Raw genomic sequence first — 15923 nt, forward strand, 5'->3', positions numbered from 1 at the left:
GGTTACAAGAATTAGCCGATGCAGGGGTATGTGGCCTGTGCCGTCTGCTGGTCTTTTTGTTTATATAAGCAAGATTACCTAAAACTACCAAGCTGAATCTAATGAAACTTGGAGAAGTGGAGAATGAGCAAAGAAAGAAACATATGAATTTAAAGTGTAGACCACTTCCTTAAAAAGTGTGAAATAAGACATTTGCCACGCCCCTGTGAGCACATCTTTATAGCTGGGAGACTTAAAATAACTTCAAGCCTCACAGGCTGGTTAACACTCACATGACTCAGAATTACTTCATAATTACTGCACTTCCCACAAATCTGTTAAACTTCACTAGACTTCTGCAGCCCTAGGTTGTTATAAATTTGACACCTACAGGCCAAACTCAAATTACTGATGATTTTAGTTGGCTACACAAAGTGTGCAGACAATTTCCACTATGCCAATGACAAGTCTGTACTGAAAGACTAAAATTCAGATCAAAAGAAAAGGTCAGACAGCTCACACACTTCTGGGCTCCAGGTTTGCCTTTTTATTGTACACACTGTATTTATTGGTCCTGCAGTGCAACTGGTTCTTTTATTATTTGTTTTTGGCCCAGCACCTTTTTTGGCGTGGATGTTTATTTTTATTCTTTGTAAACAAGACAAGACATTAGAAAAAGTCCTGGAGATAAGTTACTGTAGCTCTACTTCTTTTATAAAATAACCAACTGATGATGGCACTGAGAGCTCAGTGCACTACATGCTGAGAAAATGTATGCAAAGAGATTAAACACAACTAAATCTGAAAGTACATCTTCACTAATTTCACAGCACATATATAAAACAAAACTATAAAAATAGAGCAAACACAACCAAATACTGTACTGAGCTACAAATAACACAATATTACAGCAGTTATATTTCTTGTCCACTGAACTTTTAGAGCCACCGTAACAAACTTTCAATAAACTATTTTTGTATCTTTACTTTCTACACCACTGGAATTAAGAACCTGTTAGAAAATAACCATCACAAATTCTATGATCTATCTATCTATCTATCTATCTATCTATCTATCTATCTATCTATCTATCTATCTATCTATCTATCTATCTATCTATCTATCTATCGATCGATCGATCGATCGATCTGTGTGGCAGACTAGCCCCTTTTGATTTCATTGCAGCAACTCAAAATGGTACTCAGTAGTTTTTTATGGCGTCCACGTGCTTGTATGCATGCCTGAGAATGTCAGGGCATGCTCCTAATGAAACTATGGTGTCCTGGGGATCTCCTCCCAGATGTGGACCAGGGCATCACTGACCTCCTGGACAATCTGAGGTGCAAGGACCAAAACATAATGTCTCAGAGGTGTTCTACTGGATTTAGGTCAGGTGAGCATGGGGGCCAGTGAATGGTAACAATTCCTTCATCCTCCAGGAACTGCCTGCATACTCTCACCACAGGAACCCGGGCATTGTCATGCAGCAGGAGGAACCCATACAGTGGGTCCAACGATTTCATCCTTACACCTAATGGCAGTCAGGGTGTCATTGCTTAGCCTGTAGAGGTCTGTGCGACCCTACAGTTCGTGGATATGCCTCCCTAGACCATCACTGATCCACTACCACTAGAGGACGTCGGGCCCTCAGGCCACACTCATGATGTCTGTTTCTGATTGTTTGGTCTCACAAGTTGCTTGTTGGAGGTCATTTGTAGGGCTCTGACAGTGCTCATCCTGTTCCTCCTTGCACAAAGGAGCAGATACCATCCTGCTAATGGGTTATGGACCTTCTACGGCCCTGTCCAGCTCTCCTAGAGTAACTGTCTGTCTCCTGAATTCTCTTTCATGCTCTTCAGACTGTGCTGGGAGACACCGCACACCTTTCGACACATTGATGGCACATTGTTGTGCCATCCTGTAGGAGTTGGACTATCTGTGCAGCCTCTGTAGGGTCCAGGTATTGCCTCATGTTACAAGTAGTAACACTGACCCCAGCCAAATGCAACACAAGAGAAAAAACAGCCAGAAAAGATGAGGAGAGCAAAATGTCAGTGGCCTCCACCTGTAACACCATTGCTGTTTTTTTGCTCTTATGGTTGCCCCTCTAGTGCACCTGTGTACATTCGTTAATACAAAAGCAGCTGAAACTGATTAACAACCCCCTCTGCTATTTGTGTGACTAGATCAATATCCCAGAAGTTTAACTGACTATTGCTATAATCTGATCAAAAAGTGTTCCTTTAATTTTTTGAGTAGTGCATTTTGCGTCCAAGGAGCCATACTTTCCTGTAATTTTTTAAAGTGCTCTTAAGCAATCGTTTTCCAGGCTTTCTGAAGGTCTTTCAAAGATTTTCTTTGGATATTGGCTGGTTTCCACTCATTTTCAGTCCAGTCCTTGTACCTGACCATTTTCAGAGAACTGTTTTGTTTGTTTAACACTGACCTATGAATCATTCAAGCATAAACAAGACACCTAGCTCAAAGAATGAACCAGTATGTACAGAGGAAGTCAGGAGAGAGGTACAACAGTGAGTGTCTCCAGCCATCTGTAAAACATGGTGGAGGCTCTGTCATGGTTTGGGGCTGCATTCCAGCCAGTGCTGTTGGAGATCTTGTCAAAAGTGATGGAATTATGAAGAATTCAGGCCATGTCGAAGAATAAAGGTCATATCAGATTGGAATTGTACAAACTCTATTTTTCCCTTATATTCTGTATTTCCATGTATTTTTGCAGAAATCCCTCATTTATTTCCCATTTTCCTAGCAAAATATTGAAAAATGGGGGTGGCTCAAGACTTTTGCCCATTACTGTAGCTCATTATGAAACATCTCCCCTCAATTATTGTTTCACATCTCACTTACACCACAAGCAACATTAAGGACAGTGAGGAGTGACCACATTCTAAATAATTAAATGTGTAAGTGGAGGTGTTGACAGTTTTGCTTTCCTGGGATCACGGGAACGTCTCGGTTTGGACCACAGGAGCAGATTGTGCGGTATTGTATCACTTCCTCTTCCTGTTTCGGAGCACAGTGTTTTGCTGTCTGTTAGCTGTTATATCTGTATAACTCGATTTATCTGGATAATAACATATTTTAGTGTAATCTTCACCTACTTTAAATAGCATACTCTTTGCTGAATCACCTGTATTCACATTACTCACTTTATTTGTTTTTAGAAATTCGCTAGCTTAGCTCAGCTAGTAGCTTAGCCCTTAGCCGACTCACTACCAGCATGGCTTCTTCTCCTGTCTCTCCTGCACTTTCCTGCTCTGGGTGTCACATGTTTAGTTACTCCTCGGCCTCCTTTAGCAGTAACGGTACTTGTAATAAATGTAGTCTGTTTGTAGCTCTGGAGGCCAGGCTTTCTGAACTGGAGACTCGGCTCCGCACCCTGGACAATCCTACATCTAGCCAGGCCCCTGTAGCGGGTGCGGACCATGGTAGCTTAGCCGCCGTTAGCTCCCCCCCAGCAGATCCCGAGCAGCAGGGAAAACAGGCCAGCTGGGTGACGGTGAGGAGGAAGCGTAGTCCTAAGCAGAAGCCCCGGGTACACCACCAACCTGTTCACGTCTCTAACCGTTTTTCTCCACTCGGCGACACACCCGCCGAGGAACAAACTCTGGTTATTGGTGACTCTGTTTTGAGAAACGTGAAGCTAGAGACACCGGCGCTCATAGTCAAATGTCTTCCAGGGGCCAGAGCAGGCGACATTCATGGAAATTTGAAACTGCTGGCTAAGGCTAATCGTAGATTTGGTAAGATCGTTATTCACGTCGGCAGTAATGACACCCGGTTACGCCAATCGGAGGTCACTAAAATTAATATTGACTCGGTGTGTAACTTTGCAAAAACGATGTCGGACTCTGTAGTTTTCTCTGGGCCCCTCCCCAATCAGACCAGGAGCGACATGTTTAACCGCATGTTCTCCTTGAAACGCTGGCTGTCTGAGTGGTGTCCAAAAAATGACGTGGGCTTCATAGATAACTGGCAAAGTTTCTGGGGAAAACCTGGTCTTGTTAGGAGAGACGGCATCCATCCCACTTTGGATGGAGCAGCTCTCATTTCTAGAAATCTGGCGAAATTTATTAACCCTCCTAAAAACTGACTACCCAGGGTTGAGACCAGGAATCAACACCCCCGAGTCACAGTAACTGTCAGAATGCTCGAAGCACAGGTCGAGGAGGAGGATTAGCTGCAATCTTCAATTCCAGCTTATTAATTAATCAAAGACTCAGACAAAGTTTTCATTCTTTTGAAAGCCTGACTCTTAGTCTTGTCCATCCTAATTGGGAAAATCAAAAACCTGTTTTATTTGTTATTATCTATCGTCCACCTGGTCCCTACTCAGAGTTTCTGTCTGATTTCTCAGACTTTTTATCTGATTTAGCGCTCAGTTCAGATAAAATAATTATAGTGGGTGATTTTAACATCCATGTAGATGCTGAGAATGACAGCCTCAACACTGCATTTAATCTATTGTTAGATTCAATTGGCTTCTCTCAAAATGTAAAGGAGCCCACCCACCACTTTAATCATACTCTGGATCTTGTCCTAACATATGGCATAGAAACTGAACACTTAACAGTATTCCCTGAAAGCCCCCTCCTGTCTGATCATTTCTTAGTAACATTTACATTTACTTTAATGGATTACACAGCAGTGGGGAATAAGTTTTATTACAGTAGAAGTCTTTCTGAAAGTGCTGTAACTAAGTTTAAGGATCTAATTCCTTCATTGTTATGCTCTTCAGTGCCATGTGCCAACACAGTGCAGAGCAGCTACCTAAACTCTGCTCCCAGTGAGGTCGATTATCTCGTCAATAGTTTTACATTCTCACTGCGTATAACTTTGGATACTGTGGCTCCTCTGAAAATGAATGCTTCAAATCAGAAGTGCCTGACTCCGTGGTATAATTCACAAACGCACAGCTTAAAGCAGATAACCCGAAAGCTGGAGAGGGAATGGCATCTCACTAAATTAGAAGATGCTCATTTAGCCTGGAAAAAGAGTTTGTTGCTCTATAAAAAAGCCCTCCGTAAAGCTAGGACATCTTACTATTCATCATTAATTGAAGAGAATAAGAACAACCCCAGGTTTCTTTTCAGCACTGTAGCCAGGCTGACAAAGAGTCAGAGCTCTGTAGAGCCGAGTATTCCTTTCACGTTAACTAGTAGTGACTTCATGGATTTCTTTACAAATAAAATTTTAGACATTCGAGAAAAAATTATTCATAACCATCTCAAAGATTATTCTTCATGTTCGGCTGCTTTCAGCACTGCTGGTATTTGTTTAGACTCTTTTGCTCCAGTTGATCTTTCAGAGTTAACTTCAATAGTTACTTCCTCCAAACCAGCAACATGTTTGTTAGATCCCATTCCTACTAGACTGTTCAAAGAAGTCTTTCCAATTATTGATGCTTCAATCTTAAAAATGATCAATCAGTCTTTATTAGTTGGCTATGTACCACAGACCTTCAAGGTGGCTGTAATTAAACCTCTGCTTAAAAAGCCATCACTTGACCCAGTTGTCTTAGCTAATTATAGGCCAATCTCCAACCTTCCTTTTCTCTCAAAGATTCTTGAAAGAGTAAAACAGCTAACTGATCATCTGCAGAGGAACGGTTTATTTGAAGAGTTTCAGTCAGGTTTCAGAATTCATCACAGTACAGAAACAGCTTTAGTGAAGGTTACAAATGATCTTCTTACAGCCTCTGACAGTGGACTCATCTCTGTTCTTGTCCTGTTGGACCTCAGTGCAGCTTTTGATACTGTTGACCATAACATTTTATTACAGAGATTAGAGCATACTATAGGTATTAAAGGTACTGCACTGCAGTGGTTTGAATCATATTTATCTCATAGACTCCAATTTGTTCATGTAAATGGGGAGTCTTCTTCACACACTAAGGTTAATTATGGAGTTCCACAGGGTTCTGTGCTAGGACCAATTTTATTTACTTTATACATGCTTCCCTTAGGCAGTATTATTAGAAAGCACTGCATCAATTTTCATTGTTATGCAGATGATACTCAGCTTTACCTATCAATGAAGCCAGATGACACACATCAATTAATTAAACTGCAGGAATGTCTTAAAGACATTAAGGCCTGGATGACCTCTAATTTCCTGCTTCTAAATTCAGATAAAACTGAAATTCTTGTTCTCGGCCCCACAAATCTTAGAAACATGGTGTCTAACCAGATACTTACTCTGGATGGCATTACTTTGGCCTCCAGTAACACTGTGAGAAATCTTGGAGTCATTTTTGACCAGGATATGTCCTTCAATGCACATATTAAACAAATATGTAGGACCGCTTTTTTGCATTTGCGCAATATTTCTAAAATTAGAAACATCCTTTCTCAGAGTGATGCTGAAAAGCTAATTCATGCATTTATTACTTCTAGGCTGGACTATTGTAATTCATTATTATCAGGCTGTCCTAAAAGCTTCCTGAAAAGCCTTCAGCTGATCCAAAATGCTGCAGCTAGAGTACTGACAGGGACTAGAAAGAGAGAGCATATTTCTCCCATATTGGCTTCTCTTCATTGGCTCCCTGTTAAATCTAGAATAGAATTTAAAATTCTTCTCCTCACATACAAGGTCTTGAATAATCAGGCACCATCTTATCTCAAAGACCTCATAGTACCATATCACCCCAACAGAGCACTTCGCTCTCAGACTGCTGGCTTACTTGTGGTTCCTAGGATACTTAAGAGTAGAATGGGAGGCAGAGCCTTCAGCTTTCAGGCGCCTCTTCTGTGGAACCAGCTTCCAGCTTGGATTCGGGAGACAGACACCCTCTCTATTTTTAAGATTAGGCTTAAAACTTTCCTTTATGATAAAGCTTATAGTTAGGGCTGGATCAGGTGACCCTGAACCATCCCTTAGTTATGCTGCTATAGGCCTAGTCTGCTGGGGGGTTCACATAATGCACTGTTTCTCATTCACCTTATTTACTTTGTTTATACTCCACTCTGCATTTAATCATTAATTGATATTAATCTCTGGCTCTCTTCCACAGCATGTCTTTCTCTCCCCTCAGCCCAACCGGTCGCGGCAGATGACTGCCCCTCCCAGAGCCTGGTTCTGCTGGAGGTTTATTCCTGTTAAAAGGGAGTTTTTCCTTTCCACTGTCGCCAAGTGCTGCTCATAGGGGGTCGTTTTGACTGTTGGGTTTTCTCTGTATTATTGTAGGGTCTTTACCCACAATACAAAGCGCCTTGAGGCGACAGTTTGTTGTGATTTGGCGCTATATAAATAAAAATTGAAATTGAATTGAAATTTACAGCACAGCAGTAGAACAGAAGAGGAGATATTTTGCCAGTGTATTACTTCTCTGAAGATGCTGCTGATCTTCCTGAGGAAGAAAGAAGAACAGCAGGGGCTATGACTCCTCCCTCAGTGCTACAATCCAACAATGATCTAATCCGGACAATCTGATGATATGGAAACACAGAAAACCCTGTGTTAACTTTTTATTTAAAGTAAGCCATTTTTTTTTTTAACCTAAACAGGCAGCCTGCTACTGTGACTGCAAACAGGATGATATGTTGATGAAGACATATGTTAAATATTCTCTTGCATCCAATAGCAAAGTTGTTATTAAGACTAAGGTAGTCAAATTTACCATAGCACAATCATTCCTGTTACAGGATTGTCTGTTACAGAAAATCTGTCTCTAATTTTTGCAACTTGATGAGATGAGATGAGATACACACACAGTTTCATTTTGTATGTGAAACTGTAAGGCCAATGGCCTCCTCACACTGAAAGATTATGGAAGAGAACTTGCATTTCTCAGTCTGAATCAATGTCTTGGGTTTAGTGTTTATCAGATATGGGGATGTGAAAATATACGTCAGCCACCTACTAACCCACACACACAAACACAATACATAATGCCCTTTGTTCACACCTGAATGACTAATGTACAAGGCAGAAACAACAGACCAACAGAGATGAAATGTAACAAGTTATTTAGTCAAACAAAGTACTTTACATACTAAAGTACTAAAGTATTTCCGTATGACTGTATGCAGTCCTGTGAAAAACTAATACACCCCCACTGCTTCCATAAGAATGAAGAGAGTAAGTAGCAGCCAGATGCAGCTAATCAAATGCACTTGATTAACTGATCATCAGCATCAGCGAGAGACCTTTCAGCAGTTTGCTGGTCTGGAGCATTCAGATGTGTTAAAACAATAACAAGGAGGAACAACATCAGCAATGATCTCAAAGAAGCAACTTTTGCTCCTCATCAATCTGGAAAGGGTTATAAGGCTATTTCTAAACAATCTGAAGTCCATCATTCTAAAATAATAAAGTTTATTCACAAGTGGAGAATACTGAAGACAGTCAGTCTTCACCGGAGTGGACGTCCCAGCGAATTCACCTAAAGGTCAGACCGTGCAATGCTCAGAGAAACTGCAGAAAACTCAGGAGCTACATCTCAGACTCTGCAGGCCTCAGTTAGCCTGTTAAATGTTTAAGTTCATGAAAGTACAATTAAAAACAGACTGAACAAGTATGGCTTGTTTGGAAGGGTTGACAGGTGAAAGCCTCTTCTCTCTAAAAAGAACACGTAAGCATGGCTTACGTTCGCAAAATAACCACAAACCACAAGACTTCTAGAACTTCTGGGTGTAGAGCTCCTCACCACCGTACTTGGTGAACACAGCATATGAGGGCCAATATGTCGTAACAAATGTGAAGCACGGTGGTGGAGGGGTGATGATTTGGGCTTGTTTTGCAACCACATTACCTGGGCACCTTGCAGTCACTGAGTTGACCATGAACTCCTCTGTATAGCGAACGATTCTAGAATCAAATGTGAGAACATCTGTCAAACAGCTAAAGCTTGGCTAAAATCAGGTCACACAACAGGACGATGATCCCAAGGACAGCATCAAATCTACAGCAGATGAAAAAAGAAAAGAATCAAAGTCTAGATCTAAATGCTGTGGCTGGACCCTAATAGAGCTATGCATGAATTAATGCCTGCAAACTTCAATGAAGTAAAGCCACACTGTAAACAAGAGTGGGCCATTGAATTGAATTGATTTTTTTACAGAGCATTAACAAAATGACCCTGCACAGTCCAGAAAATTCTCTTGATTAAAAAATGTATCTATCTCCCTTATGATATAAATGGTAAAGTACCCTAGCCACAACTGAGACACCATGTGCACATCACTAAATGCAGCCTATGGGTGCATGCATCAGTAGCAAGAACACAGCAAATTAATGTATCAAACGCCAGACAGCTAAACAGATGAAAGCTGACAGAACAGGCAGACAGACATTTGAGTCTGACTAGCAGACAAACAGGAAAGCAGCAACAAACTTACACAACAAAGCAGCAAACACATTGAAATTGTTCACTGCTGAAGAGAGTTTGGCATGGTGAGAGTGTATGTGGAATCAAAGAAAAATAGAAGAGATGATGCCATGAGGACGGACAGACAGGCATCACATAAAGCCTCTGATCTGCCCGTACCTGGATGCAGGTTAATCCTGAATGCAGTCAACACAGCAGGACCATCTTTAAGGGACAGACAGACAGACATTGGTTAGGTAATATTAAACTGTAGATCAGGACAAGAGAATGGTTATTAATTATCGAGGCACTCTTTACTGCAAAACACATCAGACTTTCACTTATACAAGGAAGCACACCTAACATAGACTTTTATAAAACAGCCTGAAAGTCCTTTATCACTGCTGGAAATCAGACCACGGCTTTTATATGGTGCAGAGCATCTGCACAAGCACTGTTGATAGCATGAAAAGCACTCGCTGTGTTTTTGCACCTTTGATTCAGTATCAAGCAAATAGTTTTTACTATGACTCAAGCAATCTGCGTGGGCGCCTATGGTTCAAAAGAGGCACCGGTACCGGCTCTCGTGTAGCTCTGCAGTGTGGCTGGCACAGAGCTAGACTGCCCCGCTCAGCGTACTGAAACAAACTTTCTATTTTTTACTCGATTAAGAGCTCTTCAAAACGTCATTTGACCTTGCACTTCAACAAATGGAAAACACAGCTCTAGTTTATTATCACAACATAATCCTTTCTCGAGAAGTAATACAAACATGTCACAGATTGCTCCACAGCTTCTCTCTGTTCATGAGTTTTATTAATGCCAAATGCTTGAGTTGCACAACGATTTATATGAAATATTAATGTAATGAGCAATACTAGGGATTCACACTGAAAGTCATCTAATATACAGTATCACACAACCCAAAAGGCTGTCTTGATGAGTGCATTAGGCATGTATGTCAGGCTCTTCTGAAAAGAACTGGATTAAAATGTAAAATTTAATACCAAAATACAAACATATTGCTAATCTTGCAGAAACAGTGCACACCCTGCTACAGTGAAACCACAACATCCTGAGCTTGAACTCAGGCCTCTGTCTTCAAGAACAAGACATCCTCTCCATCAGCCAGCCAACGTTTCCTGTCTCCAGATGAATATAGTTTTTGGTAAAAATCTGAATGTGTGAGGCGTGAAACATATACAATTCAATGCTATTGATGAAGCGAAAAAAGATACTGTCTTTTATTTTTAGCAAGCATTGTGTGAAATGTTGACAGTTGTGTTTTCACATTTACATCATGCTTGCACTGTTGCCAAGAATTCAAATTTCTTTTCTTATCATCAGGATATTGTTGTGGCTTTCTGACAGTTACTGGAAAGCTTCAACACTGTTGAAGAGGTCACATGCAGTGCAGAAGGCATAATTCATGAAATTCAACACTTGAGATCTCTGATGGTCTTTTAAGGAAGAGATGCTCGACAAAAACCATTTCAAAGGAACACTGGACAAGATAGATTAGGACACAAAAGCAGCTTTCTTGCTCGTATGATATGCAAGCCTTGGGCTGGTTGTTCACCCTATAAGCAGATTAGCAACCAAGCAATATTGTACTACAACAAGTCTAGTTCCTGCACACAAAGCTGCCCTGTAAAGAATACACATATAGTCTGGTGACAATTTAAAGGAAAACCTGAACTCCTACAGTAAGGATATTGTTGGTTCTGTTGTGCTACGGGGGAATTTTTGCTGGTATAGTTTGAATCTCCTTATCAGAATCAGTACAAAGTTGTTCACCTTTGTCCTGCGATGAAACTTTTCTATCTTGATGGGATGTAGCGGCACGAATGATTTGATCAGTATGAAAATTATACAAATCATTTGATATTGCGCTTTCAGTCACAAGATCTCCACCTAATCAAAACACCAGATCAGGGTATATCTTCTGGAAGAATGGTATTCCATCTTTCCATCAGAGTTCCAGAGACTTGAGGCATTTTCACAGGAGCTTTGGGGAAATTGATCTAGAACCAGGTCAGGATAGGTGTTGTTGTTCTTTCTCAAATAAGACAGAATGGGAAACACTTTTTTTTGTGCGTTTTCACGCTACTGTAAATGCTCTGTGTGAGGGACCTCCCTGCAGGCCCATTCTCAAGCTGCAAGTGCAAAGAATTCTAAGAAGCGCTATTCACGCATCAGCACGCTCTTAATATCACACAGCCATTGCACTAGGAAACCGCTATTTAAAGACTAGGTAATCTCCAATCTAGCTGACATTTGCCTTCTCACATGCACCACATGTCAAGGGATGTCTAGAGAAGTTCAGGGCTGCAGTGCATGTGTGAAAACAACTTTTGAGAATCAACTCCAAGGCACACTGAAACTGTTCTGGCATCGTGCAGAGGCCCGACACCTTACTAAAACACATGAAGGTTTTCTATTAGCTTGTCACTTGTCGCTACACAATTTATCCAGAGCAGGAGGCCAAGGGAAAGGGCAGCGATGGTCTAAATTTAGAGACCAGAAAATGTATTTTATGCTCAAAACAAAAAGGCTGTAGTCTGAAACCTCATACAGTTTTACTGTAGTCGTGTTGAGAGGAAGTCTTGCTTGCCTTCCAGTCTAATTCACTATTATGCCTCCTTTAAAGGGAGTAATTTAATTACAGAGCATGTTTCCATAGCAACTGCTTTGGCTCTGTTTCACCTCTGACTGGCAGATGACTTCATCAGCTGTACCGCAGATAGCAGATTGAGATCACCTTTGAAGGAGGCGAATCCTGATATAAATGAGTAATTAGTAAATATTGGGGACACTTAAAAGTGGTGTCAAGTCATAAGATTGATTCCCTGACTGTCCACAGGCAAATAAAAAGATTTACTGACAGAGGATGACAACAAGTAGCAGGTTGATTTTAGAAAATCATCCACCAAACTGTGTCCAATGTCCAAGCTCATCTGTTGTTTATCCAGCAGTAGAATGCCATTTATGACTATAAATCAATGTTTGAGCAGCTGTGAACAAGGTGGCATACACACAGGCACAAACACCGAGGTGAGGACAGACTCTTTCGCCTCCTTTGTTTCCTATTTCACTTGCGGCTGAAAGTCTGCCCTGATAAAAGCCTGAACAAAGCCTTTGTAGAGCCAGGCCAGTCTTTTAATCTACTGCTCACTAAACAGCAACATATCTTCATAAACAACCCACAAATAAACACAGCAAAGGGTACACAAATACAAAAGGGGAAGGTCTAATTGAAATGTCACTCAGCACGGTTTAATTGAAGGAGAATGTTGGAAAATAAATACTATACATGTTTTTTTCTTTTCTTTTCTCATAATGAAACATATTTTGGTGAGGCTGAAAAGTTTACCACTGCACGTGTATGGAGTTTAAATGTCAGTGAGAGGAACAGGACTAAATTAAGACTTCTTGTTTATGAGATACACCAGACATGGATTATTTAGACACTGAGGCATAGTGCTTGTTAACTCAGAAATCTACTGCTTTAGATGTGGAAGTGAAAGTAAATCATTTCATTCATGCATCATTGATAAGATTTTCCAGGAGCCGGGTGCAAGTCCTGTGCAGAAATATCACCTGATTAATGTCATCCTCTCAGGACCAAAATGACCGCAGAACCAAATTATTAAGAATTATGAGGCTCCATCATTTTCACTCACTTTCTGATGTCCACATGGAAGCAACAAATCACAGTAAACCAATATAATGCAATCATATCTGAAAGTAATTCTACAGCTGCACATTGTTCAGACTGTGAACCATCAGTGAAGCCTATCTCACAGAGGGCAATCCCATTAGGTAAGGGGACACATGGTAGGCCTGACAGAGAGCAAAACTGTTTACTCACGTTTCACTTCGTTTGTCTTTTCCTCTAACTTAATTCATTAAAAACAAAATGCCTGAGATTCTTCTAGGATCGTCTATTACAGTCCATACTGAGATTTTACAGTGATATGACTTTAATTAAACCCCGTCTTAAAAATAAATATACAGTCTGGCTCAGTTTGGGAAACAGACTATCTGTGTGACCTCAGTGTCACTCGCGGTTTTGAGGGACTTTCCTGTATCAGAGCAATAGACTAAGAACAACCTGCATGTCTGTTTTGATGTGTTTTGTTTATGGGACCTTGGGTGCAACGCACATCACTAACTATAGACAAGCACATGTCAAGTAACCACATTACAGCCTATTAGCTTGGACACATTTTAACCTGGCTTTACTGCGTATACTAAATAACTAGAGGATATAATTTTGGTATAAATATTCACCATTCACTGCTGAATTCTGAGTTTACACGGACCTTGATATGGTTGTCCTGTTCAAAAGATGATTTTAATCAGTGGGTTATTATTACTATAACCTGTAGAGTGTCATTCTGCCACAGTAGCTACCACATTTAGAAATAAAAACCGTCCCGGCTGTGTAGTTACGTGGTTACCTGCAACCTGTGAATCCCTGGCGCTCTGCAGCTCGATCAACGTTTCATCCTTCGCCTTTCCACTTATTCGTTTCATAGCGCTGTTATTGTAACCGCTTCACCTCCTCAGGAAAGTGGGGAAGGCGGTGAGGATGCCGCTGTCTCCTGTCGGTGTCTGTGAAGAATCCACAGCGAGCGCATTGGATGATCAGACACTGAAATCAGCGATCCGGGTCAAGGGATGGTGTATGGATCATATTTGTATCATAATCGTTTTTTTCACTGAGACGGTTCAAACAGAGCTCCAGAGCGCTACCCGAGGAGACTGGGCACGAATAAAGGGGAGTGGCTGTCGTTTTTTTTTGTTTTTTTTTTTTTTTTTGTCGGCAAAATTGCGTGCGTGTGTGTGTGTGTGTGTGTGTGAGAGAGAGAGAGAGAGAGAGAGAGAGAGAGAGAGAGAGAGAGAGCATGTAGGAAATATTAGGAAAAATTATGCAGTGAGTCGGTTTTGTGAAAGTGCACTATAGATCAATTTTTTCGGTGGCGCGGGTTACCTGTATGAGCTGAAAAGGAAAAAAAAACGCAAACAAAGGAAGCAGCAAAACAACAAGGCTGAGGACACCTTGTGGCCATTTTGTATATTTCACACATGTACTGAATCTTAAGTTCTTTGTTTTTATAGCTTCCTATTGTAACAAGAGGGTAAGCAGTATTTCAGATAATATGAAGGGTTAGCAATTATTATTATTTTATTCAGGCCTACATTAAAAGGACTTTTCCTTAGTTTCTGCCATATACATTTACTATTACAGTGATGGATTTAACATGGCTAAAGGTTCAAATAATTGAGGTTTGTGTAAGTGCAAGTAATCTTTATGATAATGTTAGGCATAGTTCTGGAGATGTGCACAGAAGCCCCGCCCACCTGCTGTTCAAACCTTCTGTTTGCAAGAGTCAACCAATCAGATCAATCAGAGGAAAGCTGGCTTAAAGAGAAAGGGGCTAAAAACGGCGGATGAACTGAGGGGTTGCACCAAGGGTCTGTAAAAAATTAAAATATATAACTGAGGCTATGCTGTAGTCAAGCGAGACTTTGTGAATCTCGGCAGTATCGTCAATGGCGTCGTGACTCTTTCTGCAAACATTTGAGTGATTAGTGATTAGCTTTTTTTCCGCCAATTTATAAGTAGACAGGCTTAAAACTAATATAGGTAGTTTTTTAGCCTAACTTAAATTCTTTTCAGCAATCTGGAGGACGGTGAAGAGGACCTGGACAGTCTGCTGCGTTACATCGACGGGTGTTTTGAGCGAGTCGTTATGGGGAAAACCGACAAGACGCTGACTCCCTCCACCAGCAAGGGAACTCCGTCCACGAAAAGAAGCCGCCCCGAAGATTCCCCAGAGGCGGTATCGCCACCCACCACCAATATTGTGGGCATTCTGGAGTCCATTAACAACAAGCTGTCAAGCTTTGACGCCCGCTTGGCCCTGGTTGAAATCCTCCACAAGGAGTTTCAGGCCCTGCGGGAGTCAGTCGAGTTCAGCCAGCATCAGGTGGAAACACTGGCTGCTGAAAACGCTGTCCTCAGAGAGTCGGTGAATTCCCTCACCGAGGAAATGATCTGGCTCTTAGATGAAAATAAGAAAATCAAAGAATCTGTTATCGAGCTTCATGCCCGCAGCATGAGAGAAATCTTGTGTTTTCAGGTATCCCGGCGAAGGCAGAGGAGGACCCGGAGACTACAGTGAAGGAGTTTATCCAAACTCACCTGAAGCTCCCGGAGGACACCGTGAAGACCATCGCCTTCCATAGAGTCCACCGCCTGGGAGGGAAACGACCCGGGGCACGCACGCAGACCCAGACCGATCGTGGCCAAATTTGAACACTTCAAGCAAAAAGAGCTGGTGAAGAGCCGCGGCCGGGAGCTGAGAGGGACGGACTTCAGCGTCAACGATCCTGGAGCGACGCAAGGTCCTGTTCCCCATCCGGAAGAAGTTCATGCAGGGAGGCTCCTGGGCTGTCATCGCCGTGGACAAACTGTATGTAAACGGACAGCTTTACCGCGACAAAAACACCATGCCATGGCTCTACTGATCGTTCAGGTGATCTGTGGCCACATTAATGCTCTTTTCTGAGTTTTCTTTATTTCTTTCTTTATTTTTTTTTTCTTTCTACT

General features: G+C 41.5%; 1 protein-coding gene across 2 annotated transcripts in view; it reads right to left on the reverse strand.

Moving 5' to 3' along the window:
* The window catches only part of ano5b (anoctamin 5b), a 35025-nt gene extending 20964 nt beyond the window's left edge, over window positions 1-14061 (reverse strand). Inside the window, exons 1-2 of one of the 2 annotated variants that reach the window (XM_030758572.1) lie at window positions 13768-14061; window positions 9485-9529 (exon numbers count right to left, since the gene is read on the reverse strand). In XM_030758572.1, the coding sequence (XP_030614432.1) occupies window positions 9485-9529; window positions 13768-13843 (121 nt within the window). In that variant the 5' untranslated portion in view covers window positions 13844-14061. The remainder of the gene's footprint in view (window positions 1-9484; window positions 9530-13767) is intronic. The other variant, XM_030758580.1, reaches the window with a different exon arrangement.
* Window positions 14062-15923: the final 1862 nt, after the last annotated feature.

The sequence above is a fragment of the Archocentrus centrarchus genome, chromosome 3 (assembly GCF_007364275.1).
Source record: "Archocentrus centrarchus isolate MPI-CPG fArcCen1 chromosome 3, fArcCen1, whole genome shotgun sequence".
NCBI classification, from domain to species: Eukaryota; Metazoa; Chordata; class Actinopteri; order Cichliformes; family Cichlidae; genus Archocentrus; species Archocentrus centrarchus.